Source organism: Somniosus microcephalus, chromosome 24 (assembly GCF_052327205.1).
Source record: "Somniosus microcephalus isolate GS21.2 chromosome 24, FLI_Smic_1.0, whole genome shotgun sequence".
Lineage (NCBI taxonomy): Eukaryota > Metazoa > Chordata > Chondrichthyes > Squaliformes > Somniosidae > Somniosus > Somniosus microcephalus.
In genome coordinates, this window is record NC_141010.1 from 33,750,509 (window position 1) to 33,773,261 (window position 22,753).

At 43.1% G+C, this 22,753-nt stretch overlaps 1 protein-coding gene across 3 annotated transcripts in view; it reads left to right on the forward strand.

Annotated features, from left to right (window-relative positions):
- LOC147101207 (signal transducer and activator of transcription 5B-like) overlaps positions 1-22,753 on the forward strand; it is a 178,383-nt gene that overhangs the window by 141,394 nt on the left and 14,236 nt on the right. For all 3 annotated transcript variants that reach the window (XM_085966454.1, XM_085966455.1, XM_085966456.1), the window contains 9 exons: positions 1,884-2,039; positions 4,553-4,732; positions 10,537-10,624; positions 11,982-12,104; positions 12,203-12,295; positions 14,633-14,839; positions 16,776-16,870; positions 17,585-17,727; positions 18,474-18,629. In XM_085966454.1, the coding sequence (XP_085822580.1) occupies positions 1,884-2,039; positions 4,553-4,732; positions 10,537-10,624; positions 11,982-12,104; positions 12,203-12,295; positions 14,633-14,839; positions 16,776-16,870; positions 17,585-17,727; positions 18,474-18,629 (1,241 nt within the window). The remainder of the gene's footprint in view (positions 1-1,883; positions 2,040-4,552; positions 4,733-10,536; positions 10,625-11,981; positions 12,105-12,202; positions 12,296-14,632; positions 14,840-16,775; positions 16,871-17,584; positions 17,728-18,473; positions 18,630-22,753) is intronic.

A 22,753-nucleotide genomic window follows, 5' to 3' on the forward strand; every position in this document is an offset into this window, starting at 1 on the left:
AGCTAACTAGTGTAAAGCAATCACACAATTATATCCTTACCAGTCGAGCTTTCTGGTGCCATGATAGTAGTTTTCATACCAGCACTATCCGATCGCCTGTCATTTTAATTCACCGCTCCATTCCCACTCGGACCTCACCGTCCTTGGCCTCTTGTATTGTTCCACGGAAGCTCAACGTAAACTCGAGGAACAGCACCTCATCTTCCGATTAGGCACTGCAGCCTTCCGGACTCAATATCGAGTTCAACAATTTCAGATCATAAGCTCGGCCCCTATTTCATTTTTTCTTGTAATTTTTCCACTCCTTTCCCCCCCCCCCCCCCACCCCCCTTTCCTTTTGTTTCTCTCTCACACCTGGCAGCTATCTCTTGCCCTGCCAGTACACTTTACACCTAATCTCAGCCTATTACCATCTCGTCTAGCTTCTAATCTCTTTTACTTCTTTTGTTTCTTTTATTCTTTTGTCCGATCGCAGCCCTGCCTTCGATCTAGTTTCTTTTCTTTCCAGTTTTGAAGAAGGGTTCGACCCGAAACGTCAACTCAAATTTCTCTCCACGGATGTTGCCTGACCTGCTGAGTTTTTCCAGCATTTTCTGTTGTTATTTTGGATTTCCAACATCTGCAGTATTTTGCTATTGTACCTTTTATTTTTGGTTAGCCTTGGATGCCTAATTGCAGGCTATCCAAAAAGTAAAAAATACAAGCTCTAATTGCAGGTAAATTATAGTGTTTTGCAGTCTGTCCTCTTTTACAGTGTGTTTGTTAAAATGTTGATAATGGGGAATGTTGATGCCGCATGTTTCTAGTGTCTAGTTAAATAGTCAGAGACACAATTGTTGGAAAAGTAGTCTTTCACTGCTCAGATTTTGATGTGTACTTATGTCAACCTGGAGTTTAGAAGAATGAGAGGTGATCACATTGAAACATTGGATTCAGCATCAGCTGTGGCTCAGTGGGTAGCACACTTGCCTCTGACTCAGAATGGTTGTGGTTTCAAGTCCCACCTCAGGCTGACACTCCAGTGGAATGCTGCACCGTCTTTCGGATGAGACGTTAAACCGAGGCCCCGTCTGCGCGCTCAAGTGGACGTAAAAGATCCCGTGGCACTATTTTGAAGAAGAGCGGGGGAGTTATCCCTTGTGTCCTGGCCAATATTTATCCCTCAATCAACATAACAAAAGCAGTTTATCTGGTCATTATCACATTGCTGTTTGTGGGAGCTTGCTGTGCGCAAATTGGCTGCCACGTTTCCCACATTACAATAGCCTACACTCCAAAAGTACTTCATTGGCTGTAAAGCGCTTTGAGACATCTGGTGGTTGTGAAAGGCGCTATATAAATGCAGGTCAGGGTAGCTGCTGAGAGGTTGTTTCCCCTGGCTGGAGAGTCTCGAACTAGTCTCATGATCAGGGGTCGGCCATTTAAAGACGGAGATGAGGAGGAATTTCTTCACTGAGTTGGGAACCTTCGGAATTCTCTACCCCAAAAGGGCTGTGGATGCTGAATGTATTCAAGGCTGAGATTGATTATTGGACTCTCGGGGAATCAAGGGCTATGAAGATTGGAGTTGAGGTCGAAGATCAGCCATGATCTTAATTGAATGGCGGAGCAGGCTCGAGGAGCCGTATGGCCTACTCCTCCTAATTATTATGTTCCCATGTTATGTTAGCCACTGGAGATTTCTACAGTCAAGTACCATATTCTCTGACAGCAAATGCATTTAGCAAAAGTAATAAGTTCATTGAAATATAGTCGTATTCCCTTTACCTGCTTCTAGAATTGTATTGTTAAACAGTGATGTGATTATAATGGTATGTAACCATTAGAAGTGTCATTTTTTATATTTACTATACTGTTTATTGGAAAATTTGTTGTACTTGTAGGTGCGAGAAGTTAGCAGAGACAATATGGCAGAATCGTCAGCAGATCAGGCGAGCCGAGCACCAAAGGCAGCAGCTGCCCATCCCAGGCCCAGTGGAGGAGTTACTTACAGAGCTCAATGCAACAATTACAGATGTAATATCGGCACTAGTCACAAGGTCAGCAACTTTAATAGAACTATGTAACAATTCACTAAACATTGCTTAAATGTACATTCAGCTATACATGCTTCACCCACCAGATAACAAAGCACCTAATACTTATATTTAATATGGCTCTAGTAATGGCAAGCAGATGCTGTAAAGTATCATTTTAATTCAAACAAATTTTCATTAAAATCAAGCAGTCATTCTAAAATCTGAATTCTGACAAAAAACATTTGTGTAGAAAGTAATCTGCTCCACAGCCAGAGATTTTTTTTTAAATTCGTTCATGGTATGTGGGCGTCGCTGACATGACAAGCATTTATTGCCCATCCCTAATTGCCCTTGAGAAGGTGGTGGTGATGAACCGCCTTCTTGAACCGCTGTAGTCCGTGTGGTGAAGGTACTCCCACAGTGCTGTTAGGGAGGGAGTTCCAGGATTTTGATCCAGCGACGATGAAGAAACGGCGATATACTTCCAAGTCAGGATGGTGTGTGATTTGGAGGGGAACTTGGAGGTGATGGTGTTCCCATGCGCCTGCTGCTTCTAGGTGGTAGAGATCGTGGGTTTTGAAGGTGCTGCCGAAGAAGCCGTGGCAAGTTGCTGCAGTGCATCTTGTAGATGGTACACACTGCAGCCACAGTACGCTAGGAGTGAATGTTTAAGGTGATGGATGGGGTCCAATCAAGCGGCTGCATTGTCCTGGATGGTGTCGAGCTTCTTGTGTCGTTGGAGCTGCACTCATCCAGGCAAGTTGGAGAGCATTCCATCACACTCCTGATTAATGCCTTGTAGATGGTGGAAAGGCTTTGGGGCATCAGGAGATGAGACACTCGTCATAGAATACCTAGCCTCTGACCTCTTGTAGCCACAGTATTTATGTGGCCGGTCCAGTTAAGTCGCTAGTCAATGGTGACCCACCCCCCCAGGCTGTTGTTGGTGGTGGATTCGGCAATGGTAATGCCACTAAGTGTCAAGGGGTGGTGGTTAGGCGCTTGCTTGTTGGAGATAGTCATTGCCATTGCCTGCCACTTGTGTGGCACGAATGTTACCTGCCACTTATCAGCCCATGCCTGAATATCGTCCAGGTCTTGTTGCATGTGGGCATGGACTGCTTCATTATCTGAGGAGTTGTGAATGGCGCTGAACACTGTGCAGTCATCAGCGAACATCCCCAATTCTGACCTTATGATGGAGGGAAGATCATTGATGAAGCAGCTGAAGATGGTTGGGTCTAGGACACTGCCCTGAGGAACTTCTGCAGCGATGTCCTGGGGCTGTGATAATTGACCTCCAACCACCACAACCATCTTCCTTTGTGCTAGGTATGACTCCAGCCAGTGGAGTGTTTTCCCCCTAATTCCCATTGACTTCAGTTTTACTAGGGCTCCTTGATGTCAAGGGCAGTCACTCTCGCATCATTTCTGGAATTCAGCTCTTTTGTCCATGTTTGGACCAAGGTCTGGAGCCAAGTGGTTCTGGCGGAACCCAAACTGAGCATCAGTGAGCAGGTTATTGGTGAGTAAGTGCCGCTTGATAGCACTGTCGATGACACCTTCCATCACTTTGCTGATGATTGAGAGTAGACTGATTGGGTGGTAATTGGCCGGATTGAATTTGTCCTGCATTTTGTGGACAGGACATACCTGGGCAGTTTTCCACATTGTCGGATAGATGCCAGTGTTATAGCTGCACTGGAACAGCTTGGCTAGAGGTACAGCTAATTCTGGAGCACAAGTCTTCAGCACAACAGACTGATACCTGGGATGGCAGAAATGACGTATGAGGAGCGATTGGGTCGATTAGGCTTATATCCGTTAGAATTTAGAAGAATGAGAGGGGACCTCATTGAAACTTATAAAATTCTAACAGAACTAGACAGACTAGATGCAGGAAGGATGTTCCCGATGGCAGGGGAGTCCAGAACCAGGGGTCACAGTCTAAGGATAAGGGGTAAGCCATTTAGGACTGAGATGAGGAGGAATTTCTTCACCCAGAGAGTGGTGAACCTGTGGAATTCTCTGCCACACAGGGCAGTTGAGGCCAATTCATTAAATATATTCAAGAATGAGTTAGATATATTTCTTAAGGCTAAAGGGATATGGGGAGAAAGCAGGGACAGGGTACTGAATTTGAATGATCAGCCATGATCTCATTAAATGGCGGAGCGGGCTCGAGGGGCCGAATGGCCTACTCCTGCTCCTATCTTCTATGTTTCTATGTTGTCGGGGCCCACAGCCGTTGCTGTATCCAGTGCGCTCAGCCATTTCTTGATATCACGTGGAGTGAATCGAATTGGCTGAAGACTGGCTTCTGTGATGGGGACCTCCGGAGGAGGCCGATATGGATCATAATATTATAATGTCAGTAATATTATTAGATATTGTAATATCAGCATGATAATTGTAGGAAAATATGCTATTCGTGGACAAACTATTTTATATCATTTAATTTATGAAATCAGATTAAATACAGTATTTAAGTGGAACAGATTGCACTATAATTTTTCATTTCTTGTTTTATACAGCACCTTTATTATTGAGAAACAACCCCCTCAGGTTTTGAAGACTCAGACCAAGTTTGCAGCCACAGTGCGCTTATTGGTCGGAGGAAAGCTGAATGTACACATGAACCCACCCCAAGTGAAAGCAACCATCATCAGTGAACAGCAGGCCAAGGCTCTTCTGAAAAATGAGAATACTAGAAAGTAAGGCAACTCCTAACAGTCTTAATTTTTTTTTCTTGCTTTAATATTCAGTGCCCCATATACAGTATAGAACCCAGAAATCAATTAGCCTTTTTAGAGCCTTTTCTATCCATTTCCAATTTAAAGATATTTATCTGTGCTCCTAGAGATCTCTGTTCCTCAGTTTTACCGTTGAGGTTATTCGTCCCTTCATTGCTTGCACTATTGCACATTTCTCTGCATTGAACTGTATCTGCCTCTCCTCCTACAGTCTTTAAATTTGCCATGGCCCCTAATTTGGTATCAGCAAACTATATTCAAGTCATTTAATACAAATGGAAAACGAGAGATGGTCCAGGACAGATCTTCGGGGCATACGACCATGCAGCCTGAAAAACATGAATTTACTCTTATACTCTACTTTTCCTCCCAGTCATCCCTCTATCCATGCAGATGTGTCCCCATTACTACCATTTCACTTTATCTTTATAAGAAGTCTGTTTAGTAGCACCTTATCAAAACACATATATACAACATGCACTGCATTCCCTTTATCTATACATTATAATTTCATCAAAAAATTAAGTCAAGCTGAACCTACCGTTAACAAATATATGCTGCCTGATCCTAATTAGCTCATGTCCTGTGTTATGTGCTCTAGAAGTTTACCCATAATTGAAGTAAGATTAATTGGCTATTAGTTTTTGCTTTATACCTACTCCTTTTCCTGAATGGGGTGTAACATTCACTATCCTCTAGTCCGTTAGCACAATTACTGTTTTCCAAGGATTTCTGAAAAATTATGAGTTGTGCCTCAATTACTTCCTCTCCAAACTCCTTTGGTATTCTGGGATGCAAACCATACAGGCCTGGTGAATTTTTTACTTTTAGCCCCATAAACTTGTTTTTAATAAAATTCCCTTTTGAATATTTACATCCAGTAGTGGCTCTTCTGCATCCTCAGTCTCCGTTTCACCTACCTCTGTTTAAAAAAAATATATATATATTTATTAAGGATTGCCTCACTCTCAAGATTAAGATGTTCCTCTTCGTATCTAATGGTCCCATCCTCTCTCTTATTGTTCTACATTTTATTTCTTCTAAAAGCCCTTGCTATAATCTACCACTTTTTTTCTTAGTCCTCCTAATGTTCTTTGTTTAATTTCTGTACTTTTTATATTTCTCCTATACTTTTTTTTATAGATGGTTTGCTCTTAATTTCTGCATTCAACCATCTTTAATCCCTCAGATGATATTTAACCTGTACCTTAAACATCTCACATTGAAATATCTTCCACTGCTGGTCTATTTGAGCTCCCATTTTCCTAACTAATCTCGTCTCGACCCCCTTTCGTACTAAAATTATCAACTTCCAGTCCAGGAGTTTATCTTCGTCGACTCTTTTTCTTTACCTATCTTCAATGTGAACCCAATTAGGTTATTGTCACTATTTCCCAAGTGACGTCGTCCTGTTTTGTAACCCAGAACAAAGTCGAGCACTACATACATCATTCCTTATTGGACCTGTGACAGGCTGATTAAGGAATTAGTTATGCATGCTAATAATCCCCTCCCCCGTTTGACCACAAAGGTTTGTTTTACCTCAGTGTGTATTGGGTTAAAGTCGTTATTGTTACAATTGTTACCACAGCAAACCTTTATAAGTTTCCTACAAAGCCCTTCCTCTGTTTCTTTTCCACTATTTAGTGTACTCGCAGCTTGATAACAGATCCCTTATTGTTTCTTAACTCAACCCAGATAGACACACTCTCAGCAGCACCATCCATAAAAACTCATTTTCCTGCTGTAACCATGCCCTTAATTAAAAGGTTGCCCCGCCTCCCTTTTTTCCTTCTCTTCACTCCTCTGAAAAATGTACAGACTGGAATATTTATTGACGCTCCGTTTCTGTCAAGGCTACAACATTGCGTCCGTTCTAATTGGTTACTCTAGTTTCTCGCCTTTATTTCTATTGCTTTAGTATTTGCACATAAGCACTGAAACCCTAACCCACTCATACTCTGTACTCTTTCCTCTTTTTTTTTTCTTTCCTTCACTATCCTTCCACTTAACTCTCTCCCATGTGCCCTGAGGTACACCTATCCATATCTCCATCCACAAGCTTACTGTTTTAGACTGCTTTCCTTCTACACACTTACTGCCAACCCCATGTAATTTCTGAGTTAAGTCTTTCCGACCCAACCACCCCAACCCAAGCTTACACCTATAGCTGTATTCTTGATGTCGGCTCATTGGTACCAGTTCAGGTCAGGTGCAGTCCATCCTTCTCATACAACCTCCTCCTGTTTCAAAATTAGTTCCACTGTCCGATGAACTTAAAACCTTCCCACTTCTACCACTCTACTAACTACCCCGTTGGCTGCCTATTCCTCCTCCTCCCTGTCTGATTTATTGCATTGCACAGGCAGTATTCCTGAGAATATTCCCTTTAAGAACAGCTTCTGGGGATCATAGAAACATAGAAGATAGGAGCAGGAGTAGGCCATTCGGCCCTTCGAGCCTGCTCCGCCATTCAATGAGATCATGGCTGATCATCCAAATTCAGTACCCTGTCCCTGCCTTCTCCCCATATCCCTTGATCCCTTTATCCAACTCTTTCTTGAATATGTTTAATGAACTGGCCTCCACCGCCCTCTGTGGCAGAGAATTCCACAGGTTCACCACTCTCTGGGTGAAGAAATTCCTCCTCATTTCAGTCCTAAATGTCCTACCTCTTATCCTTAGACTATGACCCCTGGTTCTGGACTCCCCGACCATCGGGAACATCCTTCCTGCATCTAGTCTGTCCAGGCCTGACAGAATTTTATAGGTTTCGATGAGATGCCCTCTCAATCTTCTAAACTCCAGTGAGTATAAGCCCAATCGACACAATCTCTCCTCATACGTCATTCCTGCCATCCCAGGTATCAGCCTGATGAATCTTCGCTGCGCTCCTTCCATGGCAAGAACGTCCTTCCTCAGATAAGGCGACCAAAACTGCACACAATACTCAAGGTGCGGTCTCACCAAGGCCCTGTACAACTGTAGCAAGACATCCTTGTTCCTGTACTCAAACCCTCTTGCTACGAAGGCCAACATACCATTTGCCTTCTTAACCGCCTGCTGCACCTGCATGATTACCTTCAGCGACTGGTGCACAAGAACACCCAGGTCTCTTTGCACTTCCCCTTCTCCCAATCTATTGCCATTCAAATAATAATCTGCCTTCCTGTTTTTGCCACCAAAGTGGATAACCTCACATTTATCCACATTATAGTGCATTTGCCATGTTTCTGCCCAATCACCTAACCTGTCCAAATTGTACTGGAGTTTCATGACATCCTCCTCACAGCATACCCTCCCACCCAGCTTTGTGTCGTCTGCAAATTTGGAGATATTACATCCAATTCCCTCGTCTAGATCATTAATATATACAGGTAGACTATCCTTTATCCGAAAACCTCGGGACCAGCCGAGTTTCGGATAAAGGAGAATTTCGGATTTCGGAAGGTGGGTCGGCGGGGGGTCGTGCGCACGACTTACGCTGACGCTCAGCGTAAGTCAGTCGGGGTCGGGGCCGGCGGGGTACGCGGGGGGGGGGGTCGGCGGTTGTCAGGGCTGGCGGGGTCCGCGGGGGGGTCGGGGCTGGCTGTTGTCGGGGCTGGAGGGGTCCGCGGGGGGGTCGGCGGCTGGCGGGGTCCGCGGGGGGGTCGGCGGCTGGCGGGGTCCGCGGGGGGGTCGGCGGTTGTCGGGGCCCGCGGGGGGGGGGGGGGGGGGGGGTCGGCGGTTGTCGGGGCTGGGGGGGTCGGCGGTTGTCGGGGCTGGCGGGGTCCGCGGGGGGGGTCGGCGGTTGTCGGGGCTGGCGGGGGGGCCGGCGGGGTCCGCGGGGGGGGTCGGCGGTTGTCGGGGCTGGCGGGGTCGGCGGTTGTCGGGGCTGGCGGGGTCGGCGGCTGGCGGTTGTCGGGGGTCGGCGGGGGGTCGTGCGCACGACTTACCCTTTATCCGAACTTCCGCAACCGGAACCCTCTAAAAACCGAAGGTTTTTTCGTTCAGCGTAAGTCGTACGCACGACTTACGCTGAACGAAAAAACCTTTGGTTTTTAGAGGGTTTCGGTTTTCGGAAGTCCGGATAAAGAGTAGTCTACCTGTATTGTGAACAGCTGGGGTCCTAGGACCGATCCTTGCGGTACCCCACTAGTCACTGCCTGCCACTCGGAAAACGACCCGTTTATTCCAACTCTTTGCTTTCTGTCCACCAACCAGTTCTCTATCCAAGTCAATACCTTGCCCCCAATCCCATGTGCCTTAATTTTGCACGCTAATCTCTTATGTGGGACCTTATCGAAAGCCTTCTGAAAGTCCAAATACACCACATCCACTGGTTCTCCCTTATCTATTTTACCAGTTACATCCTCAAAAAATTCCAGTAGATTAGTCAAGCACGATTTACCTTTTGTAAATCCATGTTGACTTTGTCCGATCCTGTCACTGCTTACCAAGTGCTCTGCTATTACATCTTTTATAATAGATTCTAGCATTTTCCCCACTACCGATGTCAGGCTTACCGGTCTATAATTCCCCGCTTTTTCTCTACCACCTTTTTTGAATAGTGGGGTAACATTAGCTACCCTCCAATCCATGGGTACTGTTCCAGAGTTTATCGAGTTCTGGAAGATGACCAGCAATGCATCTACTATTTCTAGGGTCACTTCCTTAAGTACCCTGGGATGTAGATTATCAGGCCCTGGGGATTTATCGGCCTTCAGTCCCATCAATTTTCCTAACACCATTTCCCTACAAATACTGATTTCTTTCAGTTCCATCCTTTCATCAGACCCTATGTTCCCCGGTATTTCTGATACTGAAGCAACCAGACTGCCTCCCTTCTAACTACGTCTTCTGGCTCTATTTTATCTTCTTGTCTCCTCCCCCAGTCCTACTCTTCTTTAGCTTCATATCCAGACTTGCTCATGCTGTGTACTGTGTAATGAATTTGTGAAGCTTCTAATATTCATCAGTCCATTCAAGAATCTCAATTTCATGAAAAGTAATGCAAGTGTATTCATTCTCTAGCCCTGTTCAATTATGCATACATATTGCATTCATGCATTTCACTAAGATACACACTCACTCAAATGATCTGATCCTTTATCTTTAAAAAGTACTTTTTATAGTTGAAATGCATTGTGTGTCACGGTTTGCCTTTGCAGAATTAAATGCAAGCAACATATTTGGGAGAGGCAGCGAGTTGGAAAAACAATGCAGTAATGGATTATTGGGGCTTTATTGAAGGAAAAGAACAGGTCCCCTCCTGTTTCCTTCTTTAATTCACATTTAAATCTAAACCAATTTTAGTTGGTATGCCTTGCAATAATAAAGGACTTGGGAGAGAAAAATATCAGTCCCACTGCACAAAGAAAGCTTTTTTTCAACTGATTTGACCATTGGGTAACATCTGCAGCTTATATCGCCAGTTTAATTACTGCCAATGCGACACCTGTCTTTTAATTTTAATAAAACTTGGGGTGGTTTGCTGTATTGCCACACTGTTTATACGAATGGGAAAAGGATTCTTGAAATTGGTGGAAAATGGACCACAATTACAGACCATTAAGCAACATTCTTGCTTACATGCATACAGGGCAGTCTGCTGCCCCTTTTTACCTCACAATGGTCCAAGCAGGCAGTGTAATCGTGCCTGTACTTGTATCATTCTATAAATGTCGCTACTGTGCAGTGTAACGCATCACTAATCTGCAGTAATGTTTTTATTTATAGCAGTTTGAAAAGTAAACTACATTTTAACCCATTTATATCTCTGGCAGTGACAGCAGTGGTGAAATATTAAACAACTGTTGTGTTATGGAGTACCATCAAGCAACGGGAACCTTAAGTGCCAACTTTAGAAATATGGTAAGCAAAAGCCTTCATTACAATTAATGGAGCTCGCATTGCAGTGCTCGCGAGCAATTGGGGTTGGAGGCTGGGAGCCAGTCGATGCATTACCCTATCGGATCTCAACCCAAGCACAGATGAACAATTTGTGGTTTGTTCTGTGTGCCATGTGTTTGTTCAAAGCCATTCCTTGTTACATGTGTTATCAGGGGTCTAAGCTGCATAGTGGTAAATGCCATGATTGGTTTCTCTTTTGTGTTTGAAGAGGCTGTCAATGCAAAGAAAGTGTGTTGGAAGGGGCAATAGGCAGTCGATGGGAGAAAATTGTTGGGAGAATTTTTTTTGAAGTGTTGGGAGGCACGGAGAGCGTCAAAATGAAAGTGTACATTTAGACATAAGTAAATGGAGAGAGAATTTCTGATTGACAGTAGTAAGTGTTATGGCTGCCTTCTGTGTTTCTTTTGAAATTTATTCTGTGCCCTCCACCTGATATCTTCAACTATGTGACCAAAAAAAACATGTGTAGCACAAACTAGGAGGTAATCAGCAATCATGCATTCTAAGAATGTTACTGATTTTATTATACATTATTGTAAAATGCACAAAAAGGGGTGCCTAGTTTCTAAAAAGAACATTTGTAATTTTTCTCCTGTATGTGCAAGATTCCTTATATGGATAATAGAAATTATTCATATACCAGCTCTGTTTATAATAAAACTCTTAAGATGCTTCTAAAGTGGCTCCCCAGATAGCTTCGTGGGTAAGTGCACTGTGCAGTGTAGTACTAAGCCATCGGAGCAGGAAGCTTCAGGTTTAATCCATGGTCTGTGCCAGTCTCATTCAGGATTGCAATGAGTATGCTGCAATATTTCTGCATTAGCAAGTGAAAAACTCAGCAAAGATTTCCACTCCTGATTCCCATTACATTGATAGTAGTTAGAAATATGCTTGTGTGACCTTAAAGTGAGGACGGGTTTTGGCCTGGCTGTTATAGCCTGCAACAGTTGCTGTTAAGCTCAGATGTACAAATTGGCCATATTGTAAAGATCTGGTACCTGTGGAACTGCTCCCCATCATAATACGCTGCTTTCAGGAGCGCTGAGGAATGCTTTGCTTCTAATTGTCTTGAGTATTTAATTTTCTATTCTTTTGAGATTTTTCTGATCATAAAGCAAATTTTCTTGCTCATTGGAGAATGGAATTTCACCAAATATGCTGTCTTGAACACAAGAACATTTATTGTATTTGCTCATAGATCTGAAACGTTTTAAGTTTATGTTTCCATTTATTCTGGTACAGTCAGTGTTATGTTAGCCCTAAAAACAAAAATATCTTGTCTCCACTTAGAATTTGATTAAACTTTACTTCTTCGTAGTCTCTGAAACGGATCAAACGTTCTGATCGACGTGGAGCAGAATCAGTCACGGAAGAAAAATTCACAATTCTTTTTGAATCACAGTTCAGTGTTGGTGGAAATGAACTAGTATTTCAAGTTAAGGTATGTTGTACACAATTTGCTGAGAGATTTGAACAGTGTGATTGTTTTATGCCATTGAATACATATAATGTCCAAGTAATTATTTTTCTTTCTGGCAGACTTTATCACTTCCAGTGGTAGTGATAGTTCATGGCAGCCAAGACAACAATGCCACTGCCACTGTACTCTGGGATAATGCATTTGCAGAGCCAGTAAGTTGCAAGTTATTTGTCTTGCATTGAATATAAAATTTAAATCTATATGAAAGCTTATGGTAATTTAAGCAGTACTTCAGGCTGTTTGAACAGGGCTATGGTGAATGTGGATCAGTGAGATTGCATGTATATACCAACCTCCCTCAAGTTATTAAAAAAAATACATTAAATGTAGGCGGTATTTGTGCTTTAGTAAAATCAAAGCAGAACATTCTGCGGGAATGCTGTTTATTTTTTTTAAATTATGCACGATCCTTGCATTTTACTTGCAAAAACATCCATGGAGTCAACTTCTGAATTTAAAGGCCAATTTGAGTGTTTATTTTTTTCCTGTGGAAAATGCTTGTATAAGTTTGTTAAAGGAAAGGTACTTGTGTTCAAAGCAAACCCCCTCCATTTAATAGAACAAAATAATAGTCTGAGCACTTTTTTGATATTTTAGTAAATATGTCAAGTTTCCTACTGACTGGAAACGATCGTGTGGGGTATTCCATGCCATGTACTACTTGGGAAACCATGCAATAAGCAAGTGCACAGCTTTCCCAAGCTATATCCTGGTTTGAGATGTCCATGGCTCCAGAGCGGCAAGGTAGGTCCCACTCCAGAATCTCCATGTTAGTAAGAAACTTGGCATTTTCTACTAAAACACTTTAATTAGTCTTCAGGTTTTTTTTTAATTCTACAAGATTGGAGCAAAAATGGCTCCCTGAGAATTTCCCCTCCCTTTTTAAATAACACGAAAGGAAAACTTATTTCAAAAACATATTGGCCCAGAAATTCGGGTCGGAGGCTTCCCGCGGGTGCAAGCCTCCGACCTGCACTTACCTTCCGCGCCGGCCGTTGAGCTGTGAGCTCCCATGGAAATGCGATCCTGGGCCTCCTCCAACTGCTGGCGCGCAGTGCTTGCGTATCCCAGGGGCGCAGTTAGTTCGAAGCGTCCCCTGGGATCACGTGGGCCATGGAGAGCCAATGGTAGCAGGGAATGCTTCATTCATAAGTTTGACAGGAAGGGCTGTCAAACCTATAAATACTATAAGCCCCAAAACATCACTAAAACCTCAAATAATTTTTTTTTTTTAATCACATTTTTAAAATACAGGAAACTTTGGTTTATCCGGCGGTTGTATGTCCGGAAACCTCGATCTACCGGCAGAAATCAGGAGCCGTTTTGTTAGGTTTTTTTTCTTCTCGTGGCTTTGTTTTCAACAGTCGGGCTCTGGAAAGTCTCTCTCAAGCTGTTGCTAAGCTACAGAGACGCTTCCAAGGTACGGGCCGACTCTTTACAAGCTGTTGCTAAGCAACAGTGTTGTCAGATACGGAGATGAAACCTCCGTATGCTTCAACATTAACTTTGTATGTTCGGCAGTTTTGATAGATCGGCAACAGCTCGGTCCCGTCGGTGCCAGTATTAACAGTTTCCTGTAAACTATAAATTACATGAAATAACTATTTTAAACAATAATTTAAATTTTTGAAAGAATTAATTACATTTTCTAACGGGGCTAAAAATAAACTTGCCTTTCTTTAAAGTATTTAAAAATAATAAACCTGTGGAAAAAATGTTTTAATTTTAATTAATTCACCACTTACCTTGTTAAAAGCAGGCCTTGCGACTGCTTTTTACATGTCTAACTTCTGGAGACTTACCTTCCCGGAGAAACCTGGAAAAAAACCTTAAGTTCAATGCGCACGCGCTGCCTCTCCCGCGCACGTGTTCCACCTCTTAACCCCTTCTTTCAGGGGAACAGACGTGCCGGTTTCCCGCGCATGCGCAGTGCATGCACGAAACCGGCACTTCCATTGGGCTTACGGGTGAGTACCCCACGCATACTCACCCGTGGAGACCCGAATTTCAGGGCCATTGTTACCAACTTTAACCTCAAACTGTATCCTAGGTTGAGAGATGCCAGTTTGAATCTCAGTTTCAGATGCCATTCACTTATGCATAATCGGTAAAATGTTGCTGATTTTGGCCTGGTGGTCAGTTCCACCAGCTGGGAATGGAGCAACAATAAAGTCAAGAGGCGTTGCAGCTTGCACCATAATTCAATGCCCCTCACATTATATTTCAGTGCCCCTCACTGGCTTACCACAGTGGCATTAACAGAGGCCTTCAAGATTTATGTAGTCATCTGTCTGCTTCAACTGAAGTTCAGTCAACAAACTAGGAACTTAAACTGCTTGATTTTTCTATATATACCTGTTCAGATACATATTTATTGGTTATCTGCTACTTACTATTGAATAGCCTGAGCTTTTTATTGGATAATAATGACACAAATAAATTGGTAGAAATGTTAGAAGTTCACACTAGTTTTCTATTTGTAATTTCAGGGTCGAGTGCCCTTTGTAGTCCCTGACAAAGTACTCTGGCCACAGTTGTGTGAGGCTCTCAACATGAAGTTCAAAGCGGAGGTTCAGAGCAACAGAGGATTGTCAGAAGAAAATCTTGTTTTCCTGGCTCAGAAAGCATTCAGCAGTTCGGCCATACATGCAGATGATTACAGTAATATGACCATCTCCTGGTCCCAATTTAATAGGGTAAGAAACTATTTTAGCATCTAAATGCAGATTAGCTGTTTTGCAACTTTTGTTCTGTACCTGCCAACCTGAAAGACTTGCAAAAGCTGACTTACAGCTCCAGAAAAGTTGACAATTGAAAACTAGCCCTGATATAGGCCGATTAACTGTAGTTACACCAAAAGTGTAGTAGGTTTGTGTAAGTATTTAAGCTACACTTGTACTCAACATTTCAACACTTCTAAGTGGAAAATTGTGGCATAAATTGCAGTGCCATTCACTCCTTCCTTGCTGAGAAATTGTGGATATTTATTGGTACTGTGTATGTTGTTAACTCTTGATTTGTTAAATTACTGAAGATGGTTATGCAGTTGTTGCAGTGACGATCACTTTAACCCCCTCCCCCTTCCCGATTTTACATGGGCACTCTTCCCAATCTCCTCTCAGTTAATGCTGGCACTCTTCTCTCTTCACCTTCCTCTAATTTCATAGTGGCTGATTTCCTGATCTCCTCCCCGCCCCCCCCCACCCCAGTTCAAGGTCATACTTTTTGTTCCTTCCACCAAGGTGACGCACTCTTTTCCCCCACCCTGCCCCATCCTCAGTTCATAGTGCCTTTCTTAGTCTCTCCCCCCACCCAAGTTCTTGCTGGCACTCTTCCTTCCCATCCCAGGTTTATGATGGTGTTCTTCTGTCTCCTCTTCACCACCCACCCCCCAATCTTACTATTTCATGCTGGCACGGATCATCTCCCCCTCAACCCCACCAATTTCAAGATAGTAATTTACTCCCCACCTCAACTCATTTCATGCTCCTTTGGCATGTCAGCCTTGGCTCAGTTGGTAGTACTTTCAGATTCAAAAGGCTGTGGGTTCAAGTCCCACTCCAGAGACTTGAGCACAAAAATCTAGGCTGACCGTCCAGTACAGTACAGAGGGAGTGCTGCACTGTCAGAGGTACCGTCTTTCGGATGAGATGTTAAATCGAGGCCCTGTTTGCTTTCTCAAGTGGGCGTAAAAGATCCCACAGCACTATTTCGAAGAAGAGCAGGGGAGTTATCCCTGGTCTCTTGGACAATACTTATCCTTTAATCAACATCACTAAAACAGATTATCTGGTCATTATCACATTGCTGTTTGTGGGAGCTTGCTGTGTGCAAATTGGCTGCTGCCTTTCCTACATTACAACAGTGATTACACTTCAGAAAGTACCTAATTGGCAGTAAAGTGCTTTGGGAAGTCTTAAGGTTGTGAAAGGCGCTATATAAACGCTAGTCTTTTTTCATTCCGTACTGGCACTATTAAAAACCCACCGTGTCATCAATCTTCCACCACAACCCACACCTGCTGCTACTTGCTTCTACCTACTTCTGCAAGGGTTCAAATGTCACTGCGTGCTATGGGCCGATGTTCCTGTTCTTGTGAGCATCCCTGCTCACTAATCAGCCAAGTTTAATCCCTTGCAGTTGCAGTAACAGGAAGTGGGAGCAAGGAGGGTTGCTGAGTTCTCTTCATTAATATGGACCCTGAAAATGCTGGCTGACTGCGAAATGTGGACATTTGAGATGTATTCGTATTCTTCCATGGTTCTTGATGCCTGTTTAAAAAAAATTAAAAAAAATATCTGTTGAAAACACTCAATATCTGCGTTACTTTGATATAAGCATTCTTAAATGTCTGTTGAATGGCTCTTGAGAAAGATTGGAAAACTTGAGACAAATGAAAAGTAAAGTAAATGGCCATTTATGGTTAGATTTTATTTTGCACATGTTAATTATGTTAGAAATTGCCCACAGACTGCTCATTTCTTTTTGAAGATAGAGGAATGAACTTAATATAAAGGGGAACAGGATGCTGTTGAAAAAACCGTGACAATTTATATTGAATTTCCTATTATATTCATACAGCTGTTTTGTCATATTAGTACATGCAGTATTTGGAATTTTCTTTTCTTAAAGGAAAGTTTGCCAGGCCGAAATTTCACGTTCTGGCAGTGGTTTGACGGAGTCATGGAGCTGACAAAAAAGCATCTAAAGCCTCATTGGAATGATGGGTAATGAAATGTTCTCTGCTTTCATTATCTATAAAGCTGTATGTTGCGAATATTTCTATCTCTGCCACATCTACATGTTACTACATTTAAATATTGTGTAAACAATTCAAAGCGGGGCAAATCAATTTCTAGTAATTTTAAGTTTTTAAAAGACATTATTTATGTCAAATGACTTCAAGCAGCAAGTAGAAAACAGCCCTCCTAAAATGCTCAGCCAGTTAGGGCAATGTGTAGCTTACTTTACAGCCCAAAGTTCCCCAGTTCAGTCTCCTTTTTCTGTTGAATTAGCTAATCTCAATCGGGACACTTGGGGCACTGGAGTTGGTCTCAACTTCTGGAGAGCGGAAAATTGACCTGAGTTCCCATTCCAGTTCGCCATCAGTGACCCCTGCTGCACAGGGTGCATGTGGGGATATCAAGTGAGGGCACAATCCGTCTCGGCTATGATGACCTGAGATCGAATTGCTTCCGAGCGTTGGCTATCTGAACTCGCATGAAGAATGGCTAACTTGGGCAAGGTACCAGAGGGTAAAAGGGCACTCGTGGACCCATACTCCTGCAGGAGTCAATGCTATCAGGAATAGAAGCGTAGAGGAAAGAAATTGGTAGCGAAAGGAGCAGAGAAGTATTTTTTTGCAACTCATCATTTTATTTGAAATGTATAGTACTAAAACTTCAGTAATTTCAACATGTTCATATCTGTGCTTCAAACAGGGCAATTCTGGGCTTTGTAAACAAGCAGCAGGCACAGGACATGCTGCTTTCCAAGCCAAATGGAACCTTCCTGCTGCGATTCAGTGACTCTGAGATTGGAGGGATTACAATAGCTTGGGTAGCAGATAATCCCAACAAAGCAGGTGTGGTCGTAAGAAAAGCATCATCATCTAACATCTAATTTTTGTGGCAACTTTCGCAGAATTAATCTTTTTAAACCATCTGTGATTAAATGTTAAAATCCCTCAACTACTGTAATATATATATCATTGTGCAAAGATAATGTATTTAAGAAAAAAAAATTGCCTAATGTATTGTAATCTGTTGAATAATCCTTACCATAGTATGGTTCTATGAAAGCTCATGAGTACTGTAATACAGGAAACTTTGGTTTATCCGGAGGTTGTATGTCCTGAATACTCGATCTAACGGCAAAAATCAGGAGCCGTTTTCTATAAGTTTTTTTTAGTTCTCGTTCTTTTTTTTTCCCCAGTCAGGCACTGCAAGGTCTGTAGCTATAGCAACAGCTTCAGCTAGAGACGCTTGCAGCTGCAGCCGACTCTTTAGAAGCTGTTGCTAAGCAACAGTGTTTGTTGTCAGATACGGAGATGAAAACCTCTATGCTTCAACATTAACTTTGTATGTCCGGCAGTTTTGATAGATCGGCAACACGTCGGTGCCGGATATCACAAAGTTTCCTGTAGCTTTTAAGGAACTGCTGTTTGTGTCTAACACTTGAAACATTAAAACAAAAAGACTTTGTCTGTTTGAATATAGTTGGTGTTTTTTATAAATTGCACTGCTTTGCTACTTTAGTGAACATTCTGTTTTCCTACTAAAGCACGAACAAATCAGATATTAACACAAATTTAAAAATTATATTTTATAGGAGAAAGAATGGTTTGGAATCTCATGCCATACACAACCAAAGATTTTTCAATTCGATCTCTGGCAGATCGTATCAGTGATCTCAATCATTTGTTGTACTTGTATCCAGACAGACCCAAAGACGATGTGTTTTCCAAATATTATACACCGCCATTATGTAAGTGTCGATTGCTTTGCTAGTAAAGAAGGGCTTCTGTAGCATTTTGTTATTACTTGTGCATATTGTCAAAGCTGACACATAAATAAGTTTTTTAAATCTACTGTAGACAGCTTGAATTGAAAATACGGTATGGAGCATGAGCTTTTTAGCTTATTTTGAGAATTACTTGTATTAGCAGTACTTGCTTTCCTTTCTTTACAAGGAGGACTATCCTGTTTTGAGCACTGATAAATAAAGTATACTTTGTCCATCAAATGTGTGCAAAACAAATTGTGAAGTGGAGCTTAACCACTTCTTTGGCACAATGTCTAGTGTTAAATTACTGGCCACGCAGTTGTATGATGAACATGTTAGTACAGGAACATGCTATGTAGGCTTGTGTCTATGTGTTCAATATTTGCCAGTCATAACATAAGAAATAGTTGGCCATTCGCCCCCTCGAGCCTGCTCCGCCATTCAATAAGATCATGGCTGATCATCTACCTTAACTCCACTTTCCGGCATTATCCCCATATTCCTTGATTCCCTTAATATGAAAAAATCTATCGATCTCTGTCTTAAATATACTCAACGACTGAGCTTCCACAACCCTCTGGAGTAGAGAATTCCAAAGATTCACCACCCTCTGAGTGAAAACATTTCTCCTCATCTCAGTCCTAAATGGCCGACTCCTTATTCTGAGACTGTGACCCCTGGTTTTAGACGCCCCAGCCAGGGGAAACATCCTCCCTGCATCTACCCTGTCGAGCCCTGTAAGACTTTTGTACGTTTCAATGAGATCACCTCTCATTCTTCTAAACTCTAGAGAATATAGGCCTCGTCTACTCAATCTCTCCTCATAGGACAATTCCCCCATCCCAGGAATCAGTCTGGTGAACCTTCGTTGCACTCCCTCTATGGCAAGTACAGGAAACTCTTTATTATCCGGCACCAATGGGACCGGCATGGTGCCAGTTTATCAAAAAGTCCAGATTACAGAGAGGTATAGTTTAAAAGCTCCGTACACAGCAGCAAATCCAGGCTTCCCTGTTGCTTAGCAACATGTGCAGGAACTCCAGCCACAGACCAAGCATCCCTGTTGCTTAGCAACAAGTGCACGAACCCCAGTTACACAGCCACAGATCCAGGAACTGCCACTAATGAAGTAAAACTTACCTGAACCTACTCCTGAATTTTGCCGGTTAACAGAGATTTCCGGTTATTTAGGTGCTGGTTAAAAGAGAGTTTCCTGTAGATCCTTCCTTAGGTAAGGAGACCAAAACTGTACACAATACTCTAGGTGTGGTCTCGCCAGGGCCCTATATAATTGCAGTAAGACGTCTTTACTCTTGTACTCCAATCCTCTTGTAATACAGGCCAACATACCGTTCGCTTTCCTAATTGCTTGCTGTACCTGCATGTTAACTTACAATGATTTGTGTACAAGGACACCCAGGTCCCTCTGAACACCAACATTACTCAATCTCGCACCATTTTAAAAATAGTCTGCTTTTCTATTTTTCCTATCAAATAACTTCACATTTCTCCACATTATATTCCATTTGCCATGTTCTTGCCCACTCACTTAGCCTGTCTATATCCTCTTGAAGCCTCTTTGCATCCTCCTCACAACTTACATTCCCACCTAGCTTTGTATCATCAACAAACTTAGATATATTACATTTGGTCCCCTCATCCAAATCAGTGATATAGATTGTGAATAGCTGAGGCCCAAGCACTGATCCTTGCGGTACCCCACTAGTTACAGCCTGCTAACCTGAAAATGACCCGTTTATTCCTACTCTCTGTTTTCTGTCCGATAACCAATCCTCAATCCATGCTAGTATATTACCCCCAATCCCATGAGCTCTAATTTTGTTTAATAACCTCTTGTGTGGCACCTTATCGAATGCCGTATGAAAATCCAAATACACCACATGCACTGGTTCCCCCTTATCTATTCTGCTAGTTACAACCTCAAAAAACTCTTAACAGATTTGTCAAACACGATTTCCCTTTCATAAATCCGTGTTGACTCTGCCCAATCCTATTATTTTTTTAAGTGCCCTGTTACCACGTCCTTAATAATAGATTCTAGCATTTTCCCTACTACTGATGTCAGGCTAACTGGTCTGTAGTTCCCCGTTTTCTCTCTCCCTCCTTTCTTAAATAGTGGCGTTACGTTTGCTACCTTCCAATCCACGGGAACTGTTCTCGAATCTATGGAATTTTGGAAGATGACAACCAATGCATCTACTATCTCTGTAGCCACCTCTTTTAAAACCCTAGGATGTAGGACATCGGGTCCAGGGGATTTATCGGCTTAGTCCCACTAATTTCTCCAGTACTTTTTTTTTTTACTAATACTAATTTCTAACAGTTGCTCATTCTCGCTAGACCCTTGGTTCTCCATTATTTCTGTGAAGTTTTTTGCGTCTTCTTCCGTGAAGACAGACTTGAAGGCCGCGATTTTGCCGGCGCTCAAAGTGCGGGTTCGGAGGCGGGCCTGCTGTCAAAATCAAAATGATTGACAGCAGGTTGGGAACCCGCTCCGAACCCGCCTCCATGCAAGCTTCCAAAGTGTCGGGTCTGCGAATTCAGAACAGACCCGACACCAAGCGGCGGGGGAGGCATTTAAGATAGTTAAATGCTTGTTAACTACTATTTTGCCAGCCCATTTCTATCCACTTTTTTAACGGGGTTCACGTCGTTCGGAGATCACGTCAGGTAAGTAGGTCGGGTTCTCTATGGTCTTCCCATTGCTGTGAATAGTTGACAACTGCAAAAGTAGTTTGAAAGCTACCATTTCACAGCTGGTCACTTTCCAATGTCCGAAGCTGGAGCCTTCAGGTCTTGAAAGACACTTTTGAGCTGTATGCAGTTTGGAAGTGTTTGGAGTAAACTCTCTATCCACTGTCACCTCCTTGGAGCAAGCTCCATTGACAGATTGCTTCTGTCATCTCAGCTGCAGCTGCCATCTATTCCAGCAACATTGGTGCCCTTGGAAAAAATCTCACCTTGGTCCTCAGAGTCCCTCCACGATCAGCCCCAACACCAACATCACCAAGCACCCCAGCAGCACCAACAACAATATCCGTCTGCTCCGCAATCACCTGATGCTGCACAGGACACAGGGCATCAGCACCCGACAACATTGCTGCCCGGGAGGCCAGCGATGGCATCACCATGGCCAGATTTACTTCAGTTGACGCTGTACACCCTGGCTTCCACATGATTCGCCAAGTTGACACCACCCCACACCAGCACCATAAAGCATCCCTATAATGTCCAAGCCATTCCTTTCACACTCATCACAATTTTGGGGTGGGGGGGTTGGAGTTATGTCTCAACATTCACTGGAACTCACTAAGACACTTCCAAAGGTGAGCACAGATCTGTCCAATAAGGTAAAGTGTTGAAAATACAGATTTCAATGTTTGACAACACATTAACAGACACTTCACATGAACATTGACTAAACCACCCAGGTGCCTACCCTTGTGTGTTATTAGTTTGTATACTTGCATTAGGGTGAGTGTGAGGGGTGGCTACTGAGATGGGGAAGTGATAATGTAGATAGAGAGGGATGGGTGGAAGGTGCAAGCTAAGTTAGTAAGAGTAAAAATGTACAGGGGTAGGGAAGGTGGAGTGATGTGGATGCGATGAGTGGCACAGCAGGATGAGGCCGAGTGTGGCTTGGCAGTAACGTTTCGTGATTTGCTCAGTTCATTGAAAGGCTTGTGCCATAGCAGTCTGGTCCTCCTGATGACATCCCTGCTTGTGTCCTCCTGTGCAATGTGCAACCAGGCTGTGTTGATCTCCTGGGGAGGTCTCTTCCGCCCATGGGAAGGGAAGTGAACCTCCCTGCGTGCTGTGATTCCCTCCATAAGCATATGGCGAGAGCCTGGGTGCAGCTGTGCACATTTGTGTAGTGCTTGTCAATGTTTGCAGCACCGAGGTGCTGTAGAATACTGACAGAACTGTCCAGATGAATTTGGACATAGCCCCTTTAAGGAAACCGGCTGACGACGTGTCATCAGACCCGCTTCCTATTAATTGGCTGGGAAACTCGCAGGGCGGTCTTAACGAGCCCCATCAACGTAAAATCGCTTGGAGACTGCGGACTGCAGTGGGCTGGGACC